Raw genomic sequence first — 18228 nt, 5'->3', positions numbered from 1 at the left:
GCTGGGGGAGGGGGAGTTGGGAGTCTAGAAACTAGTACTCGCTTTGGGACCACTTTTGGCAGAGACTCCTCCTGTACCCCAGGGGTCAGCCCCATAGGAGCGGGCCAGGGTTAGGTCGGCGCGGCGAGAACAGTAATTTGATTATAAGTTGATTCGGGTGTTTCCGGAAGGGGCTAAGTCGGGGCACGGAAAACGAATAGGGAAAGCTACTAAGACTTTTATGGCGGGAGAAGGGAGGAGGGTATCAAAGGCGTAGCTGCAGAGACCACCTCCCGGGTTGAGAGGGCTGGACCTCCGGGCTGCGGATTAAGCTCCTCCCGTCGGCGTTAATTTCAAACTGCGCGACCGTTTCTCACCTGCCTTGCGCCAAGGCGGGGCGGGGCGGGGCGGGGCGGGGCGGGGGGGCGGGACCCTATTCTGAGAGGTAATAGCACGGACGCCTCGAGCCTTCCGCAATTCACTGAGCGCATTTACGGAAGTAGCGTCGGGCACTGTCGCTAGCCGCGAGGTGGGGAGGAGCACGCATTTGGCGTAAGGCGGGGCGCAGAGCCTTCCCGCCATTGGCGGCGGTTAGGGCGTTTACGCAACGGCCTGACGTAGAGGAAGACGCGTTAGTCGGGGGGGAAGGTTCTAGAAAAGCGGCGGCAGCGGCTCTAGCGGCAGTAGCAGCAGCGCCGGGTCCCGTGCGGAGGTTCCTCTAGCGGTGTTGTTTCTCGAGCAGCGGCAGTTCTCACTACAGCGCCAGGACGAGTCCGGTTCGTGTTCGTCCGCGGAGATCTCTCTCATCTCGCTCGGCTGCGGGAAATCGGGCTGAAGCGACTGAGTCCGCGATGGAGGTAACGGGTTTGAAATCAATGAGTTATTGGAAAGGGCATGGCGAGGCCGTTGGCGCCTCAGTGGAAGTCGGCCAGCCGCCTCCGTGGGAGAGCGGCGGGAATTGGACCGCTTCAGTATCAGTGGGGCTGTAGGTTTTTGAACAGTCTCGACGGAGGCCTGAGCGTACAAACAGCTTCCCCACCCTCAGCCTCCCGGCGCCATTTCCCTTCACGGGGGGTGGGGGATGGGAAACTTTCACATGGCGGACGCTGCCCCGCTGGAGTGAAAGTGGGGCGCGGAGGCGGGAATTCTTATTCCCTTTTTAAAGCACGCTGCTTCGGGGGCTCCGGCGTTTCCGCGGCGAGCGTTTCGGCGGGCAGCGGGTCCTCGTGAGCGAGGCTGCGGAGCTTCCCCTCCCCCTCTCTCCGGGGAACCGGATTTGGCGGCCGCCATTTTCATGGCTTGCCTTCCTCTTAGCGTTTTTCTTTTAACTCGCTTAATTCTCCTAGTGTGATTTCTTTATCAAGACTTAGCAGTGGTTAACTATTTCTCTCTCTTCTCGGGTTGTTTTCATATCGTTTCGAGGTGGATTTGGAGTGTTTTCTGAGTTTGGATCTTTAGAGTCCTGCGCACCTCATTAAAGGCGCTCAGCCTTCCCCTCGATGAAATGGCGCCATTGCGTTCGGAAGCCACACGGAAGAGCGGGGCGCGTGGGGGGGGGGTGGTGCCGGGTTCGCAGGCCGGGTTTCAGAGAAGGTATCACCACTCAGAGCATCGGGCCGGGTTCAACGCCAGCCATAGGACAAATAAGCCATTTTATGTTTTTCCTTTTTTTTTTCCCTTCTCCTTTGAGTGATAGTTTTATGTGGGTCTTCGGTTACTAATAAGGCAGATGAATCCCAGCGAAGTAGACACAAATTGGAAGCCCTCGGCCACGAGTGGCAGGGAAAATGGTGGTTTTCGGGGAGGGGGAGGGATATTCGCGTCAGAATCCTTTACTCCCTTTAAGAATTCCACTTAAATTGTAGAACTCAGTCATTTAAAAGATATTTTTACTGAAAAGTTTAATCTTTACGGGGCCAGTCCACGGACCTTTATAGAAGATTAACGATTACGAGGAAAGTGAAAACTGTTTTGTCTAGTCGTACCGGTTAAAACATGGCTTCAGAGGCTCCTTGCTGTAATGCGTGTGTATTGATGTGCAAAATTGTATTGGGCCTGGGCCGCTCTGTATTTGAACTTGTTACTTGCTTTTCTCATTTATGTTTGCAATCTTGGTTGAACATTACATTGATAAGCATAAGGTCTCAAGCGAAGGGGGTCTACCTGGTTATTTTCTTTGACTCTAAGCACGTTTATAAAATAACATTGTTAATAACCGATAGTGGACATCAGGTAAGTTTGGAAAAATTGTGAGGTAAGTAATGAGTTTTTGCTTTTTGTTAGTGATTTGTAAGACTTGTTATAGATGTGCATTATTAATTGACTTTGAGAGACACATGTACTAACAAAAGCTAGCTGAAAAAAATCGAAATATGTATCTTGGCAAGTAACTATTTCAAAGATGTGTCTTATAGGAGCTAGTTCGATACTTTCAGTTAATTTTTTTTTAATTTAATTATTACGAGTCCTGAAGACAAAACTACGGGAAAAAGATCTAAACTGGCTTTTATCACGTTTTTTTCCCCCACCCAATTTAAGCAATTGGGACCATGTGGATGGAGGGAGAGCTCTGTAGAACTGGGATGAGAGCAGCAATAAATGCTTGTTAGGAACAAAAAATTCTTGACTCAAAATAAGTGACTCTTAAGTTTGCATTATGCATTCATAGCAATTGGTCTTGGATATATATGACTTTCTCGCATGAGGTCTTTAACCTAGTTACCTTTTAAGACAGGTTTACTGAACGTTCTTCCTTAACTGCCCAAAATACAATGCTGTGTACTACAGCATATTTGTTTGTTTGCAGGTATTAACATATTTCAACTCTGAGATTTTTCCTTTTAACTCGGAAAATTGTTTTGTGCCGTGTCTTCCTACATGGCCAATCAAGTTCAGTAAGCGTCACCTCTCAGTATCTTTAAAAAACTGCTTAGAGTTTATGCCAGGTGAATGTATTGAGTAATTTTTAAGGTTATTTCTAATGCATATCTTGACTGCTTAAATGTTTTGTAACAGCATAATGTGGAGAAACCTAAAATTTGTCTTAGGTTTTTTTTTTTTTTGGCTGAGATACTTAGAATCGCCACCAGAGGGGGCAGTTAAAGGAAAATAAATGGTACTTTTCAGACACTTGAGTCGTGAATTTGGTTCATAAGCAAGGATCCAAGAGTTATTTTCTGCTGTTTTAAAATAGAAATCTGCGTTTCTAGGTAATAGGGTTGAAATTTTTGGGTAAAGAAGCTCTAATCTTTTGATAAACACGGTCTACATTTGTTCATTTCTCCTTAGAAAGTTTTTAAAAATAAGATAATGTTGAGTAAATTTAGATCAAGCATTAATGACTTTGAAACTTGTGTAGATGAGCTGAGGCAATTTTTTGGTGTAACACAACTAATATGCAGTTTAACATATGGTTTAAATTTGATGTAAGTTTTTTTTTTCCCCCCCAGAAAACTTTAGAAACTGTTCCTTTGGAGAGGAAAAAGGTACTCTGCCAGCAGGTCACCTCATATTTAAGAATTTAATTTCCTGCATACAAAGAGAAAAATGTAAATAAAAATTGAAATGCTGTTTTCCTTTGCAGAGAGAAAAGGAACAGTTCCGTAAGCTCTTTATTGGTGGCTTAAGCTTTGAAACCACAGAAGAAAGTTTGAGGAACTACTACGAACAATGGGGGAAGCTTACAGATTGTGTGGTACGTCAATTACTGAATTGTGACAAAATGCTAGTCGTCTAGCTGTGTGTTAAGTGAATCATGGAGGAAATAACTTTACATCACCATATTAAAAATAATACAAGGAATGTTCACTACAATAATGAGATTAAATGCTAAAATTTCCCCTTTGTTTTGAAAGGTAATGAGGGATCCTGCAAGCAAAAGATCAAGAGGATTTGGTTTTGTAACTTTCTCATCCATGGCTGAGGTTGATGCTGCCATGGCTGCAAGACCTCATTCAATTGATGGGAGAGTCGTTGAGCCAAAACGTGCTGTAGCAAGAGAGGTAAGCAAACCATGACTGTGTTGTGCAATTAACATGAAGAATGCTGCCCTGCTAAACATCAGAAACTATTCCTGAATTAAGTTTTAACTCAAGATTTTTCCACTTGTTAGCTGTTTTGGGTTTCTGGACCATTTTCTTCTTAAGCTAACTTACTTTTCAAAAGACTAGATCTCCAAAAGCTATTGCTTTGTATCTGATATTTTATTATAAGATGGATAGAAGTGAAGCGTGGTGCAAAGGTCAGGTGCTTTGTATCATGTTTGTTTTCTCTGGTTGACTTTTATTCCACCACTGTTTTAGGAATCTGGAAAACCAGGGGCTCATGTAACTGTGAAGAAGCTGTTTGTTGGTGGAATTAAGGAAGATACTGAGGAACATCACCTTAGAGATTACTTTGAGGAATATGGAAAAATTGATACCATTGAAATAATTACTGATAGGCAGTCTGGAAAGAAAAGAGGCTTTGGCTTTGTTACTTTTGATGACCATGATCCAGTGGATAAAATCGTGTGTAAGTGTCTGTAGCCACAAATATACCGTTCTTACCGTGTCTTCAATTTTGTGTGTTACCTGTAACTTGATTAAATGGTAAACTATTATTAGAGTTTCTTGATTTTACAATGTAATTTAAAAGGAGTCAATTTTTTATTCCAGTGCAGAAATACCATACCATCAATGGTCATAATGCAGAAGTAAGAAAGGCTTTGTCTAGACAAGAAATGCAGGAAGTTCAAAGTTCCAGGAGTGGAAGAGGAGGTAATTTTAATTCTGTTTTTTTTCTTGCTTTTTATTCATATAAGTGCTTGCTTTAACTGGGGCATTTATCGTAGGCAACTTTGGCTTTGGGGATTCTCGTGGCGGCGGAGGAAATTTCGGACCAGGACCAGGAAGTAACTTTAGAGGAGGATCTGGTAAGTTCAAGTTAGAAGTGTTTGAAGGATGACATTGCTTTTATTTTAAATAATAGGTTTTCATTAGAAACAGGAAATGCAACCTAAATCAAAATTTTCCCTAAGACCCTTCGAATAGATTATATGCTGGCAAGCCACTGTGACTTGGCTAAAAAAGAAGGTAATAATAGGCTTTTATTAATTCTAATGGTATTTATCTGGATTAATGTTGTAAAATGTCATCAGAAAAGCTTTGGCCCCATCAAGTGGTGTTATGAATGGAATGGAATCTCTAAAATTCAGACTTGTTCAGTTAAGAGTCCAAAAGTTAGATGGTAATGAGATACATGCTTTCGTGTTTTGTGAATAGAGTGGTGACGCTAGTGTGTGCTTTTCTGAGGTTCCTGTGCTGAGGAGTTAAGAGAACTGAAAACATGAGTATTAGAAGTTCAGTAATGCGGAATAGCTTATAGTAAATCATGTTTTTTGGCTCCTAACAGATGGATATGGCAGTGGACGTGGATTTGGGGATGGCTACAATGGGTATGGAGGAGGACCTGGAGGTCAGTACCTTTACGTTTTGGTTTATGTGACTAATACTTCAGCATGTTGCACGTTTTGTTCACTTTATACTTTCAGTTTTTAAGTATTTTCTGTTATCCTTTATAAACAGCTTGGGTGATAGTGGTCCAATTATTTCTTTTTCTTTATAGTTTGCTATCTCAGCAGTTACTAAGGAATAGAGTGCCCCCCATCCCCCTTATTTTTAAGGAGTTTCCATCTGTTCTCAGGCTGGAGTACAGTGCTGTGCTTGGCTCATGGCAGCCTCGGCCTCCCAGTTAAAGCAATTCTCCTGTCTTAGCCTCCCGAGTAGCTGGGACTACAGGTGTGCACCACCATGCTTAGCTAATTGTGTTTAGTAGAGATGGGGTTTCACCATGTTGGCCAGGATGTTCTTGATCTCTTGACCTAGTGATCTGCCCACCCCAGCCTCCCATAGGGCTGGGATTACAGGTGTTAGCTACTGCACCTGGCCTTTAGATTGCCATTTTAAATAAAAAACGATACCACGTCTCATATGCAATAATAGGATTTAGATATATATATTGTCCTATGTTTCTCTGGAAAAATACAGAATACTGGATTTAACTGAGAGTAAAACATAAGGGGGAGAATATATCTAGGAGAAAAATACAAAATAACTCTTAACACTTAGATGACAAGCATCCCAGGATAGGTTTCTGAGGAAGTTTTCTAAAATATTTAGTGTGCTCCTGGCTGCAGATACGAGTGTGAACTACTGTTAAACATGAGTGAAGTAATATGTTAAAATTGAGTTTTACTGGCATACAAAAAAGGGTGATACACACTGACAGATTTAGTAATAAAGGGACATTTAAAACTATAAACTGGTAATAAACTGGATTTCTGGTGTTGCCACTCATTAGGCATGACTAAGCACTGTATCTCACTGTTCCTGCCTTTTATAATGAAAATTTTAGAGAAAATTGAATTCTTGTACTTAACTACAAGTAACTTGAGACTCGGCCCCCAAGCTTTTTTTTTTAACTTTTGCATTACGTGAAAGTAAATTTTTCTTTACCCACTTCTATTTAGGATACAGTAAAGAACATATTTAGTGGAGTGTTGAGTCTTTTTTTTTTTTTCCCCTTCTTTGAGACGGTGTTTTGCCTTGTTCCTCAGACTGGAATGCAGTGATGTGATCTTGGCTCACTGCAACCTTGGCTTCCTGGCCTCAAGCCATCCTCTCACCTCAGCCTCTTGAGTAGCTGAACTACAAGGGTGTGCCACCGTTATGGCTAATTTTTTTTTTGTTTTTTGTTTTTGGAGGGGGGGGTTGTTATGTTGCCATGACTGGTCTTGAGCTCATGGGCTCAAGAAATCCCCCTGCCTCAGTTTCCCATTGTTTTAAGAAAGATAGGGTAATTTGTAGGTAGACATAATAGAAACTTTTACCTTTTGGGCTAGTAAGAGGAGGTGCTTTATTACTTTTCCTGAGCCCACACTGCTAGTCTAGCCTCACAATCGTTAGCCAAAATATACATGCAGTGTTTCAAGATACTTTGAAAAGGTAACCTTAAGATACTTGGTTTTGAGGGAAAACTGCGGCGACACAGGTATTTTCAGAGTGTAGACATGGTGTTATCCATTTGGCTGGGTAGGCACCCCAGCCACCAAATGTTTACCAAGGTTATGTATTCAGCCCTTGAGGCTATTTTAGAGGGATCTCGCTGTATATTACACATGCAAACATGTATTTTTAGAAAGCTGTAAATTGATGTGATGAGACAGTTAAGGATGTCATTAAAAATATTAAGTGATTACTTAAAGGCTTATTTTATAATAGGTGGCAATTTTGGAGGTAGCCCTGGTTATGGAGGAGGAAGAGGAGGATATGGTGGTGGAGGACCTGGATATGGCAACCAGGGTGGGGGCTACGGAGGTGGTTATGACAACTATGGAGGAGGTAATAAATTCACAGGCAATTATCTGGGAATTGATAAGATCCTTTATTTGGGAATTGGGGGTGGAATTAATGGTTTTTTAACACTTGGTTTTTTATTTCAATATTTGTCACTGGAGGCCCTTAAAAGTTACAGATAAGTGTTTCCTTTTATTTCTTTTTGTGGGTGCTTTGGCCTGAATAGTCGGTATATATCATCGGTTTAATGTTTGTATTGTTCTGAGGTCCATTATGCGAGTATTCCAATTTTTTTTATAGGAAATTATGGAAGTGGAAATTACAATGATTTTGGAAATTATAACCAGCAACCTTCTAACTATGGTCCAATGAAGAGTGGAAACTTTGGTGGTAGCAGGAACATGGGGGGACCATATGGTGGAGGTAATTTATAATTAAAAAATTGAGATTGTTCGTTTTTGTGGTTAAAGAATTAGCCTTTCGTGATTTAAAGGGAAGATACCATACTAAGTAGTTTGTATTTGGGCAGTGCTTCGTGTTTGGTCTTAATGCATAAGTCTCCAGAAATACTTCAGCCAGCAATTACAACATCAAATTGGGATTGAGGTGCTGGAGGTGGAGATGTTCAGTAGCTGAGTGTCTGGTAGGGCCTCATAAACAGCCGAGTAAAAATGCAACCCGCATTGCAAATGGTATGAGGGTCTTTGAAGTTAAATACTCCATGATTCAAACCATTGCTTAGTGTACTCTTAAGATTTTTAGCAGGACTATACATTTTCTGTGTTGTGCTTGATGTACTTTTAAAAAGTCTTACTCAGTCCAAGCGATAGTGAGAGGACCAGCACTTTGTTGACACTCTAGTGTCAGCCACAAAATAAAAACCTGACTAATTTATCTCCCAAGTAATTCTAACTGGCTGCAGAAGTTAGGATCTGCTTGTTTTAAAGAATTGATAGATACAAAATAGAATCAACTGTAGTAGGTCTTAGACTCAACTGTAGTAGGTCGATACGGGAAATCTAAGTTTGTTTTCTCTTTCTGTTCCAACAATTACAGGAAACTATGGTCCAGGAGGCAGTGGAGGAAGTGGGGGTTATGGTGGGAGGAGCCGATATTGAGCTTCTTCCTCTTTGCCATGGGTAAGTAGCTTTTGAGTTTTACAATTATTATTATCTTGGGAGAACTAGCTGCAGGAGTAAAAGCTTTTTAGGATCATGTTATCTTTCCTTAAAATCTGGTTAGATGGATAATTTCATAACCTATTTTTTTTTTACTCTTTACTTCTGTTGAAACAGGCTTCACTGTATAAATAGGAGAGGATGAGAGCCCAGAGGTAACAGAACAGCTTCAGGTTATCGAAATAACAATGTTAAGGAAACTCTTATCTCAGTCATGCATAAATATGCAGTGATATGGCAGAAGACACCAGAGCAGATGCAGAGAGCCATTTTGTGAATGGATTGGATTATTTAATAACATTACCTTACTGTGGAGGAAGGATTGTAAAAAAAAAAAATGCCTTTGAGACAGTTTCTTAGCTTTTTAATTGTTGTTTCTTTCTAGTGGTCTTTGTAAGAGTGTAGAAGCATTCCTTCTTTGATAATGTTAAATTTGTAAGTTTCAGGTGACATGTGAAACCTTTTTTAAGATTTTTCTCAAAGTTTTGAAAAGCTATTAGCCAGGATCATGGTGTAATAAGACATAACGTTTTTCCTTTAAAAAATTTAAGTGCGTGTGTAGAGTTAAGAAGCTGTTGTACATTTATGATTTAATAAAATAATTCTAAAGGAAATTGTGTAATTATAGACTTTTTATTTTAAATAAGTTAAGGAGTGGGTAGTATAATTAAGGTTCATTGCAAAGCTGTTGTTAATATTTGTGTAAGATAAATGCTGGTCAGATGTAAGTGTGTTGTCTGCAATTCATCAGGATTAAATTATGTAGATAACTTAAGGGATATCTCTGCAAGGAGAAACACCTTTTTAGATCTTTTAGATGCTGCTTCTTCAATGCAAGGAAAGGAAATAACCCCAGCGAGGTACTCTTCAGGGACACAGGTCTAGTACAAGAGAACTCTTGACGGCTACTAAGTTCAGCCAGTCTTAAAAAACTGTGCTGTTTCTACAAAACTTTAACTACAGTAGTTTATAAGGATGCCAACGAAAGCTGAGGGTGTAGAGCAAAATAGTTCTAAGCTTCAGTTAAACTTCTTTAGGTAAGATCTTATTTACTTTTCCTTTCTTAATTTTCCTCCCTAAAAGATAAACTAATATTCTTCAATGGTCTTTCAGTATAGTGGTTCTTAAGTAGTTTAACATAGCTATAAATTGAGTTTAACAATTTATAAACTCAAGAGAATTTTTATAAACCCTGTTTTCCAATCTGTCATTTACTTAAATTATTTTGGTTGTTTTTCCCTTTTTTTCCTCCTTTCCCCCCCTCCCCCTCCATGTGAAGATTCAGGTGCTTAACATATCATTTTTTTCCCTGCTGGAATTTTAGCATTGATATGAGCCATGGACAAGTATATTCTGCTGCCACAAAGACTGTAAAGTGCTTCATTTCAACAGCTGAGGCAAGCCAAGTGATCATTAATAAAGCTTTTCTTGGTTCCTTCAGTGGTGTTGGTAGTAAAATGGTAGGTAAAAGTTAGGCTGCAAGTTGAATAAATATGAGATTTCCCATCGTTACACCTTTGTGTATTCACATTTCTTGGATCAAACATTTGGAATGAACTAGGGGTTTTTATTAAAGACATTTGTTCTATTTATGGTTCTAGCTGTACTGCTTATCAGGATGAGACTGAAAGAAGGTAGCGTCAAAATGGTTGAATCTGTTTTCAGATAATAGTTCATACTTGAGTGAAGTGTCTGTCTACATTATGAAGCCTGTATGTATCCAGTACTAAATAGGTGGGTTAAATGTGGTCATTGTAGTTCAGTGTCTTACCCTAAAGAGAAAGTTTTAGGTTGGCTGTTAAGATTCATTGCTTAGTTATCAATTTGATTGCCTGGCTTTATTGCCTTTACAGGAATGTGATATTCAGGGCTTACTCTACTATATGCACCAGTGAGTCTTCTTTGATCCTAAGACCACCACTGAAGTTGTTAGGTTCTTTTGGACAAACATGATATAAACTTCTTCAGATAATTTTTTTTTCCTTTGGCAGGAAGGTGTCTTGCTGCAGGTAACTAATGAAGAAGTGGTCAACCACAGAGTCTTCAAGAAATAAGAAATTCTGTACCATCTGAAAGTAGTTCTTGTTGGTGCCTTCATTTAAAAAGCACTCTTTAAAATAAAAGGGAAATGTTTTCTGATAAACATTTAGCTCAGGTTCTTGATATAAAACAGTAACAAAATGAGTGTTGTTTGTAAAACAGTAACATCAACTTGGCTAGAGAGAGAAATGTATCATGTTTTTAAATTAGGTTTTGTGAGTAGAGAGATTAAAATTCTATTTTAAAGTTTATAAAATAAATACTTTTGTATCCAAATATTTCGTGTAATGTTTACACATAAAATGTGTGAATCTTGTTCTATAAACATTTGGTTGTCTAAAAGATCACCATCCCCTAAATTTTTAAAGCAGTTTCACAAAGCTATGCATATTTTCTTTTAATATTTTCAGATAAATGAGAAGAGCACTGTGGACATTATTGGCTGTCCCCAATAAAATGCTGTTCGTTAATGTACTGTATATTCAGCGTTTGAGTACTCCCAAAGTTCCTGGCTTTACCTTGTACGTTTAACAGTACTTCGCGTTTGAAAGTCATGGATTTTGAATTAACCTGCCTAAGTGTTCCAGATTAACTGCCTTTGCAAGGCACTGAGGCTTAAAATATGTACTAGATTGTGAAATGTCAATTAGTTTTATTGTATATGAGTATCTGGGTTTTTTTTTTTTTTTTTTAAGGCTTTTTAAATAACGCTGTTTATTTGGACATTTATGTGAATTAAGAAAACTAAAATAAGGGCCAAGTTAATTGATTCCATGGTAATTTCTTTTGGGTTTGATAATTTGAGGTATCTTAACAGGTAAGTCAAACTAACAGCAGCTAACAAGTATAAAGCAGCTTTGTATTTGAAGTAGTGGAATTAATCAGTTAGACTTGTACAAGTAGATCAACTCCAAGAAAGTTAATTTTGAAGGTTTAAAAAGGTGTGATGTACAAAGACGTTGAACGTTGAAAATACGTCAAGTTAATAATGCACAACCTCAAAATAGCAACTCTGATCCAGCAGGGTCAAGGGAATATCAGACAAATAGGGGAGAATTAGGTAATGGACAATAGGCTGAAATGAATTGATTTAAGGAGGGTTTAATGAAACATAGGGTAATGTTGAATGTTCAACATAGGCTTATTTTTTGTGTGTATTGTGTGTTGAGCCGTTTCTTGAAGTTTAAGGTAGTTCTTACACAGCCTTGATACAGTGCCCTAAATGAAGAAACGTTGCCTTTTGCCTAGGGATTTATATTGTGGCTGTGTAACAACTTAATACTTTAACAGCAGTTTAGAGAAACAGACTTCATCTATGGGTCAGCAGTTTGGGAGCAAGTTAACTGAATCACGGTAAACCTCAAGGTTGCAATCACCGAAAACTCGAATTGGTAGAATTTTTTTATCCAGAGTGGCATACTAACGGGTGAAAATTTAATGCTGTCAGCTTCCCTTGTTGAGTGACTCAAGCAAGAAAAGCTGTAAAATGAACACTAAAATATAGTCATGCCATCTTGCATCCTTTATGGTTACAGAATGTGGTGGGAGGGTTCTATTCACTGGTATAATTACCAAGCAGGTAGGGATCATCAGGAACTGTGTTAGATGCTGGCTACCACACTCGAGGTGCCCTTACTAAGTTTTTATGCACTACTGTGAAACGATACGACTACTGTATGTACTGTGTAAGGTTTTCCATGTAGTCTAATTTGGTAGAAATTGGTTTAAATCAGTTTGACTTAATACTCGTTAGGTATTGGGAGCTAACAAAGTAAGGCAACAAGTTGGTCGAAAAGTGCAAAAGGTAGAAAGCATCTATTTCAGGACACCTGGAGTGTGCATGTTGCTTAGATTTGCTTAAGATTTGGAACTAATGTACTGGGATGGTTGACTACACAATTTTGACATTTCCATTATTTTAGTAATGAAACTAACATTGTTTTTTGGGGGTGTTGGGGGGGCTTTGAGGGATAACCAGTGACGTGTGTGGATTTACCAGAGAACAAATTTAATGGTTCAGAGATTTAGATGGGGAAAGAATGATCTAGCTACTTGAGTGCATTTATGGAAGATTGTTATCACAAACTTGTATGCTGCTGATGTTTTGTGTTCTGAAGCTCTGCTGAACCTAAGCCTGCTTTGAGACCAGGGGACCTCAAGAAATCTAGATGGCCTTGTTTGCTTGGAGTTTCATACGATTGGCCTAAAATCTGATAATGCTTGTGAAGATGCTCGAGTGAGAATTTTAATTGGAAAAGAGTGTCCCACTTGGGTCTTTATCTTACTCATAAAATCAAGACTACTCAACTAGGTAGGTAATGTGGAGAGTCCTAGCCAGCAGTTTGTCAGCTTTTGGGCATTGGCTTTGTCATCTAGTTGGTTTGCGCTAGAAACTTAATGTGGAATTTCATGTTTAAAACCGGACTATCAATGATAGAAAAGCAAGCACATCCAGTTTTTATGCCTTGAATCCTGCATGTTAAGGTGAAGGTGGGGTTGTATTGCGAAATCAGCCGGTAGTCATTTAGATCTTATGAAGCTGACTTGCTAATGCATCAGTTAAAGTCCCTTTTTCGGGGGGGGGGGGGGGGATCCGTCCAGAACCACCACCATACCAAAATACGGATGCTCTAGCCCCTTGTATGAAACGTGTATTTCCACATGATCTAACCATATCTCATAACGTGTGTGTATAGTATTACTCAATACAGGTAGAAAGTAGAAAGCTGGGTAAATAGTATGCTATATTATATATAGTGACAAAGTTCAGTACAGACACTACCATCTTTATATTGTTTGCAGTTACTTGAATCTGTGTGTGCTGTATTTGTTTTCTTAACGGTTTAAACTTAAGGCTTGGCTTGGTTCATAATCTGAGCTGCTAGGAGCTGAGGCAGGCAGGTGGAGTTCAAGGCTAGATCTGTGATTGAGACCACTGCATTTCAGCCTCAGTAACCAGTGACTGAAAACAGATTTTCTGTACTGTATGTTCCTTATAGAGGCTTAAAGAATGCTCTCTGTTAAGCAGGGGCTCATGTGACTGCACTTAGGTTTGAAACAATTGGCACTGTAAAACTTCCTGCTATGGACTGAAATGTTTTATGTGTGTCCTTAAGTTGTAAACATCAAGCTTAAGACATCTAAAGTACTCCCTTGCAAAAAGCCAACCTGTCAGCATGCTAAACATGATCATTGAACACCCTGAGTCATTGAAGGGGAAAAACTTTTATCTAGAAGCATTTCTGGCAAAATGGCGGCTTTGGAACAAAATTTTATCATAAAAATCCGACCGTATAAACTGCATCCTAGCCCAGGATACTTACACAATAGTCTACACTGTCAAGAATTCCTGTGGCAGAAATATCTTGAGAACCTTCATTTTAAAATTTGGACAGTAAGCATTAGACTAATAGTACACATTAAAATTTTGATGTTCCCCAAACTTGAGGTCATTGTTTTCACAAAATTCACAATCTCCTGTTCACTGTTCCAATGAACTTAAGTGAGGTTTTCATTTCAGATGATAGTATTTCTAGAATTTTTTCGAATTCACCTGTCTTCCCCCCCCAATAGCTTTTACCTGTTTTAAACAGTTTTTTAGATGGTTTGACTGTCTTGACTATTGTTTTGTTTATATGGCTTCTAATGGTCTGGTGAGATCTCAATATTCAAAGATACGAGGCCATCCCTTCAGGCTAGCTTTACTACTGTCAGATTTTATGCATTTAATATACACTTAAGGAGTTCTGTTTATGCAGGTAGCCCATTCTCTGGTTACAGGAGGAAGGCCTGTGGCTTAAACTACCAGCAACTATTGGTATTCAGTGCACTCCAACATAGTACTCTGTGTGTCAAGTATTTGGGGGTGGATCTGCCTTATTTGGGCATACTACGTGACTTCAGTTTGGCTTGAGTCTGACTTAATTTGTTTTGGAAATCACTACAACGCCTGTTTGTCACATATTCCTTAATGTGGGTATTTTGGGAATGAAAGGCAAATTTGCTGCTTTAGATTTCAGTATAAATAGGAAGTTATTTTTTAATACAAATACATTTATTTCCACAAAGCAAAATTTATAAGTTAAATAGATTAAAAGTGTTTGAAAAGCTCACTATAGTGCTAGCAAAGTAGTAAGGCTATTCTGCATTTTAAAAACTGAAACAACTCTTAAAATTTCACCCCCAGTGTTAGCTCTTTTTGAAGTGATTGACTTACTAAAAAGGATGGCTGCCAAAGTGGAAAATCTTATTAACATAAGTTGATGAATCTTGTATACAATGTATTCACGACAATTTTGTGAAAAGTTGTGGTTCCCCCAGATTTCCCACAGGTGTGATCTTGAAGTCCTAAACATTTGTCCATGTAAGCTTCAAAACAGCCTGAGTTATTCAAGTAGCAGTACTATAATACGAAGTTTCAGCGGTTTCTGATTCAAATAATCAGTTTCTGAACATGAGTAGTTGACATAGAGTCCATCTTCAGTTTTTTCTCTCTTTTCTCTTTCCCTTTTGGGTTTCCTTTTTGTGGCCTGAGGCCACCAGTTCTTTGGGTATTACCAAGATACTTCCATCATGGCTACACTGAAGAGCATAGAGGTTTGGATTAACTGGCCTACCTTGGTCATCTCTTAATCTACTAAAAACATCACGATAAAGGTCCTGCAGTTTCTGTTTCATTATGTTAATAGCTTTGTTACATTGTGCTCGCTCCCTCTTCAGCGTTTCCTTCTTTGCTTGCAAGTTACATACGTCGTATTCTAGATTCAAAATGATGTCTAATTTGCGTTTACGACAGTTCTGAGCAGCAACTTTATTTTTCCCTCTTCGTCTGATGTCGCGGAGGAGTGACACTTGTAGGTCTGTCAAATAGTACCTACTTAATATGCTATTGAAAGAATCAACAGGCATGCGGACAATTTCATCTACAGAAAAGGGGATATGCAAAGCTTTAGCATGCCGTTCGTCACGGCTCAAGTTTCTATCTGCATCTTCAAGGTACCCACTCTTTATTTTCTGTGACTTCCCAGGCCATGAAAAAGGTTCAGAAGTAGATTCTGGTGCACTTGGCTTTAAGTGGTAAGTGTGGTTATGAAATACGTGTTGAAATGTAAGATCCCCATGGAAACCAGAGTCGTCATCCACGTGACAAAGCTTATTGGGTTCTTGGTAGTAGCCTCCTACAGCACCTAAGTCATAGTCAGTACTATAACCTGTAGCACCTTCATCACACATAGAGGGAGAGGAATTACATTTGGTGACAGAGGTACTGTTGTGACTTGAATCCAAAGAAAGGCCAGATTCAGAATCCGGTTCATCAAAAAGCTGAGAAATATCGATTTGATCCAGGTCGTTTTCTGTGGCCAGTAATGACATTAGGTCTATCTCCTCAAATATATTTAAGTCAAGGTCTTGGCTTGTCAGATTCCTCATAGGATTGTCAACAGGTGGGAGAAATCCTGTCAAATTAGTTCCAGGAAGGGTCTGCTCAGGATTAGTAGTATGAGAATGCAGAAATGGTTCTTGTGGCTGTGAAGTCTTTGCTACTGGATCTCTTATAAATGTATTGTTGGGACAAAGCAAGATGGCCTCATGAAGATTCACATCCTGGCTTATAGCCTGGCTGAAGGTTACATGATGATGTGCTGAAGAATTCATGCCATCACTGATACTGCCCGGAAGAGGAGTATCTCCCAGTGAGATGCCCTGAAAAACAAAGGAAAAACACTTTAAACATAAATAGCTCTATTTCTGAAGCAGTCCTATAACCTAACAACTTTTGTCATTTCCTCTGTATTTAATAGGGATATGCTGTTGACACTAACTCCCGAGTTAAAATACAGTCAATACAGTTATGTGAGCCCTAATCAGAATACTTAGACTTGAAGTAAATAATTCTGCATAATGTAGAAATTAAGATTGATTAGTATAAAAGCTGACTGAATTTTGTTATTGAATCTAATATTATGGTCTTGTAATTTACTACCTTATAGTAAGATGCAACTTGAATCCCAGCCATTGGTAATCACAGTGTGGAGGGTTAGGGATAATAAGCTACAGTGAAGTAGTCTGAAAGGCAGAGGTTTCAAAGACAAAGCACTGTAAGGCTATTGGCAGTATTGCTGCAATAAATGGGGGTGCAGGTGCCCCTTTATGTGAATTTCGTTTCCTGTAGATAAATGCCTGACAGTGGGATCACATCATAATTGACTTGGTTTTTTGATAAACCTCCATACTGTACCATGACTGGTCTATATTTGATGATACCTTTGGGATTATTCAGGAAGAGGAATGCTGTATGTGTTCGGTTACTTGGTTAATTCTAGGTTGAAGTGCTTCCATAAAAATAAGCATTCCTTTGTTATTCAGGTTAAAAAGTTAAGTTCCTATGAGGATAAAAACCAAGGTTCCAATTACCTCCAGTGAATTTTCAGGCTGTGATGAAAGCAACTGGAGTAAGTCTTCCAGAGAGGGAGAAATATCTGTGCCATTCAGATGTATCTGCAGAGAAACAAAGATGGATAAAAAACTGAACTGATTGGGGCTTTAGGCTTTATCTTTAAAGGATTACCAGGTCTTATCTCCACACTGGGTTCTTAGCCGTATTCCTTGGGAAGTTTTACATTTTATTTTTTGCGATGGGGTCTCTGTTGCCCAGAATGGAGTGCAGTGGCAATCTGCTCACTATAACCTCTACCTCCCAGGTTCAAAAGGAGTCTCCTGCTTCAGCCTCCTGAGTAGCAGGGATTACAGGCATGCATCACATCTAATTTTTGTATTTAGTAGAGGCAGGGTCTCACCATATTGGCCAGGTTGGTCTCAAACTTCTGACCTCCACTGATCCATCCACTTCAGCCTCCCAAAGTGCGTGCTGGGTTACAGACGTAAACCGCAGCCAGCCTATTTCTCTTACAGTGCTCAATATTTCAACATGTATACTTAAACCCCAAAGCTAATTAGTATCTCTGTTCCTGCCCTAAACATCTTACATATAATTTTTGGCTAGTATTTTTAGTTTCAATTTATTTTGCCCCTCCGTATTACACAATTACGTAATTTTGGCAGCTTGATGGCTCATGCTTGTAATCAGCACTTTGGAAGGCCAAAGCAGGAGCCCAGGAGTTGACCAGCCTGGGCAACATAATAAGACCATCTCTACAAATACAAATTAGCTGGCTGTGGCAGTGTGCACCTGTGGACCCAGCTACTCGGGGAAACTGAGGCAGGAGGATTGCCAGAGTTCAGGAGGTTGAGGGTACGGTGAGTAGTGACAGCTCCAGGCTAACAGAATGAGGTTTTGTTTCAAAGTAATTTTTACGGTCTCTACTTAACTTTTTTTTTGAGACAGTTCCTCTCTTGTTACCCAGGCTGGAGTGCAGTGGCGCAACCTCCGCCTCCTCGGTTCAGGCAATTCTCCTGCCTCAGCCTCCTGAGTAGCTGGGATTACAGGCTTGCGCCACCATGCTCAGCTAATTTTTTGTATTTTTTAGTAGAGATGGGGTTTCACCATGTTGACCAGGATGGTCTCGATCTCTTGACCTCCTGATCCACCTGCCTCGGCCTCCCAAAGTGCTGGGATTACAGGTGTGAGACACCACGCCCGGCCTACTTTTTCTTTAACCATTACTCATCTATGCATCATCTGTCACTCCTGGTCTTCATGGTATAGCTTCTTTCTAGTTGAAGTAACTCCTCAAAAT

General features: G+C 39.7%; 2 protein-coding genes across 9 annotated transcripts in view; one reads left to right on the top strand and one right to left on the bottom strand.

Annotated features, from left to right (window-relative positions):
* The first annotated feature begins 610 nt into the window (after positions 1-610).
* On the top strand, positions 611-11010 carry HNRNPA2B1 (heterogeneous nuclear ribonucleoprotein A2/B1). Of its 8 annotated transcripts, none has more exons than XR_745816.3 (13): positions 611-836; positions 3429-3464; positions 3563-3673; positions 3834-3980; positions 4281-4491; positions 4635-4736; positions 4811-4891; positions 5371-5433; positions 7239-7358; positions 7614-7736; positions 8370-8452; positions 9816-9888; positions 10483-11010. XR_745816.3 is itself a non-coding variant. In XM_074379628.1 (12 exons), exons 1-11 carry the CDS (start codon positions 831-833, stop codon positions 8429-8431), a joined length of 1062 nt encoding a protein of 353 aa, XP_074235729.1. In that variant the 5' UTR covers positions 611-830; the 3' UTR covers positions 8432-8452; positions 10483-11010. The 8 variants fall into 8 exon arrangements, 5 of the variants coding, with proteins under 5 accessions (XP_074235729.1, XP_003935192.1, XP_039328979.1 ...); XR_012512177.1 differs by having other exon boundaries at positions 8609-9888; XR_012512176.1 differs by having other exon boundaries at positions 8609-9951.
* Positions 11011-13123: 2113 nt separating this feature from the next.
* The window catches only part of NFE2L3 (NFE2 like bZIP transcription factor 3), a 32536-nt gene continuing 27431 nt past the window's right edge, over positions 13124-18228 (bottom strand). Inside the window, exons 3-4 of the mRNA XM_039473046.2 lie at positions 16946-17029; positions 13124-16234 (exon numbers count right to left, since the gene is read on the bottom strand). Coding sequence (XP_039328980.1) covers positions 15011-16234; positions 16946-17029 — 1308 coding nt within the window. The 3' untranslated portion in view covers positions 13124-15010. The remainder of the gene's footprint in view (positions 16235-16945; positions 17030-18228) is intronic.

Source organism: Saimiri boliviensis, chromosome 10 (assembly GCF_048565385.1).
Source record: "Saimiri boliviensis isolate mSaiBol1 chromosome 10, mSaiBol1.pri, whole genome shotgun sequence".
Lineage (NCBI taxonomy): Eukaryota > Metazoa > Chordata > Mammalia > Primates > Cebidae > Saimiri > Saimiri boliviensis.
Note: the sequence above shows the minus strand (reverse complement) of the source record. Positions and strands in the feature narration are given on the sequence as shown.